This window comes from Papaver somniferum, chromosome 2 (assembly GCF_003573695.1).
Source record: "Papaver somniferum cultivar HN1 chromosome 2, ASM357369v1, whole genome shotgun sequence".
Taxonomy (NCBI): domain Eukaryota; kingdom Viridiplantae; phylum Streptophyta; class Magnoliopsida; order Ranunculales; family Papaveraceae; genus Papaver; species Papaver somniferum.
In genome coordinates, this window is record NC_039359.1 from 196,724,171 (window position 1) to 196,732,714 (window position 8,544).

The 8,544-nt window shown below is 38.4% G+C and overlaps 1 protein-coding gene across 2 annotated transcripts; it reads right to left on the bottom strand.

Annotated features, from left to right (window-relative positions):
- Positions 1-260: 260 nt before the first annotated feature.
- LOC113350139 (putative E3 ubiquitin-protein ligase RF298) lies at positions 261-4,055 on the bottom strand. 2 transcript variants are annotated; one of them, XM_026594223.1, is made up of 4 exons: positions 3,896-4,055; positions 3,598-3,657; positions 1,241-3,408; positions 261-983 (listed from the first exon to the last, which is right to left on the bottom strand). In XM_026594223.1, exons 2-4 carry the CDS (start codon positions 3,635-3,637, stop codon positions 435-437), a joined length of 2,757 nt encoding a protein of 918 aa, XP_026450008.1. In that variant the 5' UTR covers positions 3,638-3,657; positions 3,896-4,055; the 3' UTR covers positions 261-434. The 2 variants fall into 2 exon arrangements, with proteins under 2 accessions (XP_026450008.1, XP_026450009.1); XM_026594224.1 differs by having other exon boundaries at positions 435-983; positions 3,598-3,631.
- Between the last annotated feature and the right edge of the window lie 4,489 nt (positions 4,056-8,544).

Consider the following 8,544-nt stretch of genomic DNA (forward strand, 5'->3'; position numbering starts at 1 on the left):
ACACTTTTGCTGACTCCTGCTTGTAAGTTACTATAATCCGGCACCTAAATGCACATGCAGGAAAAAACAAGAGAACAAGCATGGAACCTAAATCTGAGGAACAGTTGTTGCACAGTCGTCCATTTTTCACAGCAGCAGTAAGAATGTAGTGGACCATTGCGAAACATAGGTTTCAAATACATGAAAACTTGTGCTGCTAAACCATTCTGCTAATCGTACTCAAAACGAAAATGCCGGGAATCAACACAAGAACAAAACCATTTCCAAACCAAAATGACAACTGAGATTTTCATAAGGGAACTTCAATGTTTTTATCTCTCCATAAAGAGATACTTCGGATGAGGGGTTATTCATTTCCAAAAAGTCCCAGCAAACCATTATTGAAGATTTTACTCAACTAAACAAAAAGTTGGCAAAATAGGTGAAGAGTAAAGCTAAGAGCGAGCATAGCGTACAGGAATACGCCGCTGGATAGGAGTCCTACAAGAAGGGCAGTCCTTCATTCCCTGCTTCTCATGGAGGTCATTGCATTTTGTGCAAACAACTTGATGAGCACATGGGAGGAAAACCACTGACATTTCCTCAGACAAGCACATTACGCACTCCCTTTCGCGTTTCACATCTCTGCTCCCCGAGTAATCATTAAAATCGTCCATCGTTCCAGAGATGTGCTGGGTCTGGTTGGTTCCTCCCTTGACAATTAGAGCATTTTTTCCATCTGTCAGGCGGCTCGCATAACTTCCATCAATGCCCCGTCTCAAAGCAGCGATCTTGTAGGAGTCGTTTTTCAATCTAATCTGAGCAATTTCAGTTTCCAGCTTCCGAATATCCTCTTTATACCTTTGGAGATCCTGTTCTGCTTTCATTTTAATCATGTCCTCTTTCGACTTTGCTGAAGCCTCAATTTGCAGTCGTTCTTTTCTTATGGAACTGGCCTGTGCAAGATATTCTTCCTTCAACATCTCTTCTTGCTTCCGCCTAGCCTGTAACCATGTCCTTATGGGTGAAAGCTTACGAAGTAATATAACAAAAAAGACAATTTACCTCAGTGAAATCCTACTAGAAGATAAAGTTATAAAACATATAAATTCTGTAGTTTTACGGGAGGGGAAACCTATGTTGTCCTTATGGTACATGTTATTACAGTGAAAACTACTCTCATTAATTTAACAGTAAGAAAGATTGGCAACTGCAAATTTATTATATCAATCAATCAATATTCAAGAGTATATAGGCATACCTCCATTTGATCACGAGCATCGGTAGCATGTTCAACCTCCTGTTGCAGCTGAGCAAGCTTGCGCTTCTCACTCACTAGCTCTTCCTGGAACAAGGTTTTCTGCTTATCCCAAGTCTGGAATTTCTGCAGGGTTGTTTTCTCCCTTTTAGACACTTCTACACAGCTAGCAGCTGACTCTACAGCCTTTACTTTAGCAACCTCCATCTCCCGCCTTAGCTCTGAGTTCTCCGCCTCAAGCCTTCTAACTGTCATATTAGCCCGCTCAACCTGCCCAGTAGCCTTACCTAATGCCGAATCCATTTCTGAGAGCTTCTTCATGGTGTTCTCTTCCAATGTTTGCTTTTCTTTTTTTAAACGAGTCACTTCTTCTTTCTCTTGCCTCAGGGTCTTAAGCTCGGCTTTGTCTTTGCTTAGCCTTCGCGCAGCCTGCATTACCTTCTGATTCGCCCACTCTGTCCACTCTTGAAGCTGGTTCTGCAGTTCCCTCACTCTTGGGGCCAATTTTAGAATCATCTCATCCTTTTCATCTTCTGGGACAAACTGACCTAAGGTTTTATCATAGGGAATGCTCAAAAAGTTGTAATTAGGTGTTGCAGTACTGGAACTAGGGCTTTTTGAAGAGGCATTTTTCTGTGGAGGTGAGGATGAGAGAGAAAGCTCAGTATTGGCTTTAGGTAATAGGTGTTTAGGTAATGAACATTTGGCTTCCGGTTTTGTTTTGGTACTCCCAGTTCTTTGGGCAAAAGACAAAGGGGCAGTAATGTTAAGGGTCCCACCAGGTTGAGTTAGATCAACACCCACTGCTTTACTGATCTTCAAGGAAGCATGCTTTAAATCCACCCCGATAGTCTCGGTAACTGAGATAGATTTATGTTTCTTATCCAAGATCAAACCCCCCAAGCTACTGAGCTTGCCTGTTCTCATGACCCCTTTAGGTCCATAAGCTCTATAATTCTTATCAAGATGAATTGATTTCTGTCGAAGTATGGATTCTCTCTTAGATGTATGAGAATGTCCCTTCCTACCACCCCCTGATAACAACACTGGGTTGTCTTCTTGGCCAGAAGACTGAGAACTTGTTTGGTTACGATCGCCACCAGAACCCGAAGATTTCTCCTTAGCATCAGATGTATGACTTGAATTAGATTTCTCTGGTGGCAGCCCTTCAAGCACAACTGGATTCTTTGGATTAGGTAACTTGGAAATGCCTGGAACTGTTGGGATTTCAGCTTGTTTATCGGCATTGGACGTTTGAGTGTCCAAACTAATACCATCTGATTCCAGATGAGATAGAGTGGAGCTGGAGGAACTACACCCAGGGTTCTCATCAGGGCCTAGAATACTGAAAGGGTCACCCTCCATTGCACAGGCGAGATTCACGTTCATATCACATATCAACAACAACCACATTGCATCACCAGTACTAAAAAAAGGCCTAACCTCCCGGAGCACACAAACCATCTCGGCCAGTATATATTTCTCAAGCTGCTCTAAATTCTCAAAGAAATGATCTCTTGAAGGATCAACCTCTTGTCCATTCCTAAGGAAGTTTAAGGTATTATCGACGATATTTGTAACAGTATCTTTGTACCCATAACAAAGACCAGATCTGAAAATAGCTTTCATAGCAACTTCCTCACTGTACCCGCACGCAATAATCTTTTTAATCGCACTCTTAAAAATTGTATCTAAAGTGTTCAAAACAAGTTCTTCAAGTTGACCCTCGGTAAGATCACTCCAATCGGCATCGTGAAACTCCTCTGACTCTTGATCCTCTTTCAACCTACTAGCAACAACCTCGGAAGGTAAACCAGGACCACATGATATTCTAATCTCGGGTTTAAAAATCTCAGTATGCTCTTGTTTATGATGACTACATAAGTCGCAACCACCATGTTCATGACTCAAAGCATTTTGAGCTTCAAAACCATTAACACATTCAATCTGAGATGACAAACCAAGCTTGTTCCCATCACCTAAAGGCGTCTCCGTCCTGAATTTTCTCTTATTCCTACTTGCCTTTTCTCCTGACGAAGCCACTTGTGGTGGATAACTACCAGTAATACTACTACTAGAATTACAAGCCCTAGCTGCTGCTACTGCTGCCATTTTGCAATTCAGAAAGACAAATTCCGCAAGTGTTTCTTCGATCCCTTCACTATCTCTACCTATATTTTCACAATGTACAACCATAGCCCAACGTTTACAACACAAAAATGAACAAAAATAAAATAAATAAATAAATACTCAGTCTAACTCAAATAAATACTATCGATGAAGTTAACCAATTAAAATACTATCAGATACAACAATGGGGAAATCATATCAAATGCGGAAAAGGGGATAGAAAATCATACCACTGTGTAGAGGAATTTTGATTTGAAATATATCCTGCATCAAATAACAATAAAATTAATCTGTACACAAATTAAAGAATCGATCAGTACAAGCTAAATTCCACCATGCAATAACTTATTAAACCCCTAAAATGAACAAAAAAACTAATCAAAAACCTCAAAAAACCTATTTAACACAATTCACAAGAAACGAAATTAAGAATTTCGGAGTATAACAAAGATCCCCAAATAGATAGGGAATCAAGGTTTTGTTCTAGTAAACATCGATTTTGATTGGATTATATTGATCTAAACGTACCGGATTGATTAGATTTCGGTTAATCGATAGACAATATTATTCAAATCAAAAATTGAGATTGAAATTGGTGTGGAAACTGTAGGGTTTTGGTTTTGTGTATCTGCTAAGCATTGCATGAATGAACAAGGAAGAAGAAGGTGTTCTTGTTTCTCTCTCTTATTTTGCTCTTCTCAATTGAGTATTTATGTGGTTAGTGAATCAACCAAACAAGTTCTAACCATGGTTAAAACCTAACAACAATGACGACTACTCGATGCATTCGGTATTAACTACGGTTAACTTATGGAAACATGAAGTTATATCGATGAATGAAATCCATACCTTAAACTAGATTTAATTCATATTTATCCAAAACATCTTTGTTTAGAGTGCATTTGGGCTTTGGATACCAGATGGCAGAAGCACAATCAAAAATATTTTGTTTCACTAATAGCGTGTTTAGATACAAATTTGTTTCTGATTTCTGCTTATTCAGAAGCATGCACTATCCTTTTATTTGCCAAGGATGCACCATTCAGATTTATGTCGTTTTTGCCACACATTATGTTTATAATGCAAGTGGTTTATGCAATCTCTCCTAATTTGCATACCGATTTAGCTTTCTTTCCTGCCTAGCCCAATTCACAATTGGTGCATGTTTACGTCGAATGGTTTAAAAGAAAGTATCAGCATCCAGGAAATTGACCACTAATGTCGCAACTCATTGTGGCGGCATGGTACCATTTTCCGCACCTTGAAGGGATCAAGAACGGACCGTAGTTCATCAGTATCGGGACTAGCAACTAAAGTCAACTCATGTTACAAGGACAAAGTCAAGTAAAGCCTAGTTCACATAGGCCAAAGCGTCTTTTCGCAAGTGATGCATAAGAGTATGCATTATTTGGGCCACTTAGTTCTCAAATATGTGTCTCTAGCTCGGACCATGTGAAGTATTACGACGTTCACCTTTCTTTCGTTTTGCACTATTCTGAAGTATTCTTGGTTTAGCAACATGACAGCAATTATGTCTAAGCATCATGAAGTTCTCTCAAGTAAGCAACACGTCATAATGATGCTTTCGCATTATATATGATTTACCCATCATCCTTATAGCTTAAGTATGCATCTCCGTTTAATCCACGCACCCTCACACAACATACATTTCCTATATATATCATATAAACATTTCTACAACTAAAAAAAGGGAAAGGATGAACATGTAACAAGTTCACTTGTTTCCGCGACACTGGGTTCCGGAAATAGCACCATAATGGTGCATAACTAGTTCTCGACCGATGATAAACTTGAGTATTACAGCATAGTGGTGCAATGTCGCACTTATCCCTTCTCTCACTAGAGTGATGTACTATTGTGGAAACTTCTATTCTGGACCACATTAAAATAACTGCATTCTTGAGCATGCGTCATGTGAAAAACTGTGGGTGTGTTACATACCCAACATTAGACATTACCATGTTTGGGCGTAACAAAAATCAACGTCGCCGTAGCTAGGAAGAAGGGTTCCAATATGTCATATATCTGCTTAATTCTGAGGGATCATTTCAGTTATTCCAGGGAAGTCAGGATCAAAATGGAGCATAACTCAATAAACCGGAGAAGTGTTGGTCCTGGCAGTAGAGGAATCTCTAAAATAGGGAGTAAAAAGAGAAGAAGAAAAAACCACAAATATATGGAATCCAGCAAAACAAAATATTTGTAAAGGCCTTAGAAAGGACGGAGACATACATGAAAACGCGGAGGTACCAAAATACACCACCAGTTTTTCTTAGGTAATTTCTATGGACTAACTCAATACTATTCCGAGAGTAATAACTCAATCAAGGAAAAGTACTCAGAGTTATATTTCTATATCTCTTGCGATTATAACGTTTAGAGAAACAAGTATGTGAACCTAATCACACAGAGATTTCTTGGACGGTAACAAAGACCAATTGTCTAAAAATCAATCTAGTCTTATCCAACAAACTAGGTCGAATGTATCAACTTAGATTGATCAACGTACAACCTGTGATGTTTCAATTATAAAGATTAACAATATAATACGGAAAATAAATAACATAGACACCACAAATTTTGTTAACGAGGAAACTGAAAAAGCGGGGGTACAACAACCGCACCCAATATTTCGATTAACAATCTGTATGGACTAACTCCAATATACTTTCAAGAGAATCAACTAGACTTAATCTTAATAAAGTATATCAAAGAGTTATATCTCTCTTTCTCGATTCAATTCTTACTCAAGCAAATAGAAATCTGTGAGTCTAATTGAATACAAGAGAAATCACTTGAACGGTACCAAAGACCAATGTTCAAGTATCAATCAATTACAATCAACAACCAAAGGTCGGATTTTCCAATTGATTGATTCAAACGCACAACCTGTGATATTTCAATTATATAACAAAATATAATACGGAAAAGAAATAACACAGACACCAGACTTTTGTTAACGAGGAAACCGCAAATGCAGAAAAATCCCGGGACCTAGTCCAGATTGAACATACACTATATTAAGCCGCTACAGACACTAGCCTACTACAAACTAACTTCGGTCTGGACTGTAGTTGAATCCCAATCAATCTCACACTGATCCAAGGTACAGTTATGCTCCTACGCCTCTGATCCCAGCAGGATACTACGCACTTGATTCCCTTAATTGATCTCACCCAAAACTAAGAGTTGTTACGACCCTTGATCAGTGTGAGATTGATTGGGGTTCAACTACAGTCCAGACCGAAGTTAGTTTGTAGTAGGATAATGTTTGTAGCGGCTTAATACATTGTGTGTTCAATCTGGACTAGGTCCCGAGGTTTTTCTGCATTTGCGGTTTCCTCGTTAACAAAATTTTGATGTATGTGTTATTTCTTTTCCGCATTATATTTTGTTATATAAATTGAAATATCACAGGTTGTGCGTTGGAATCAATCAATTGGAAATCCGATCTTTGGTTGTTGATTGAAATTGATTGATACTTGAACGTTGGTCTTTGGTACCATTCGAGTGATTTCTCTTGTATTCAATTAGACTCGCAGATTTCTAATTGCTTGAGTAAGAATTGAATCGAGAAAGAGAGATATAACTCTTTGATATACTTTATTAAGATTGAGTCTAGTTAATTCTCTTGAAAGTATATTGGAGTTAGTCCATATAGATTGCTAATCGAAATATTGGGTGTGGTTGTTGTACCCCAGCTTTTTCAGTTGGTATTAGAGCAGGAAAACACGGTTAAAGACCTTACAAGTCTGTGTTTGTGGCAATCTGAGTCTGAGGACAGAATCTCTTCTCTGGCATATACGCATACCAAGATGTATTCTAAAGCTTTTAACTATGCCAAATGTCTTGGGAATGTCTCAAAAGATTATTTCTTTGCTAGTTGTCCCGAATCCCGAGGTAGAGAGATTGGTTCTTCAAATATTGATATATCTCCCTCCAATGACACATTCGACACTATGGCAAAAGTTGAAATGGAGCTCACCAGAATCTCAAAAAATTCTATTGAGGCTATTGATTTCCAGAATCATGCTCAGCTTATTGATGAATTTTAAAAGTCTCTTGATCGAGAACGTGAACTCTATAACATCACTGAGTCCTTCTCTAACAATATTGAAAAACTTCTCCAAGAAACAACTCTACAACGAGAAAAGATTAGTGTTCTTGAGGATATTCTCAAGGAAGACTCAATCGGAGAAAAATGATTGACCGAGACGCATTCATCATATCTTAACAGATTTCGTATCGAAAAAGAGAAACTAGGTTGATCTCTTATTCTAGCCCGTGAACGGTGCAGATCCTTGGAAAAGGAAAACTCTGTCTTAAGGAAAAATTCTTCTGTACCAACTAATTCTCATGAATTACAGCAGATGAATAAATTTCCTCCAGAAGAAGGTTATTTCAAGAAGGATTTACGTGACTTAGAATCTTCTCATTTGGCTATGAAGTTAAAACAGGTGCCGGTTATTGCTTCTCCTCCACGAAACTGTACTTTCTGTGGGAAAAAAAATTACTATGCTATTCATTGTTTTGCCAGAAGGAAACAAGTCTCGAAACTTCATAATTTGCTTATTTCTACTATCAATGGAGTAAATAGTCTGCCGACTTCTACAGTGAATCTCGTGCCCATAGAAAACCAGAAATCTCTACTCTAGAAATCATCACGGGGGACAAGATCATCTCAATGGTATAAATTCCTGTGCCACTAATAAACACATTCCCTGTGCTTATAAGAATATATCTGGTAAATCTAAGCCTAGAAAATGGGTCCCTGTCTATTCTGATCCTCTTGAACCAATTTCAAAAGGTCCTAGACTTAGTCCTCAGAAAATGCCTTCTGACGGATATGTTAAACAAGATGTGTCTTACTCTTATGGGATGAGTGACAATCGAAGAAATGCGAAGAACACAAAGATCAATCTGTCAGATGATATGTACAACTCCTTTCTCAATAATCATAGTGGGAATATTTCTCACTCTACCACCTGATTTCATGTACTTTTTTGCTTGTTTCTAGCTTGACAGGTGCAAGGATAATTGTTGGGAAATGATCAAGTAAGTATGTTGTACACTATTTGTTTTCTTTGTGTTTCTGTGCTTCCGGTCCACAAACGTTCGCGTCTTCCTCTTGTGAGTTCATAGGGTTTCCAAAACAA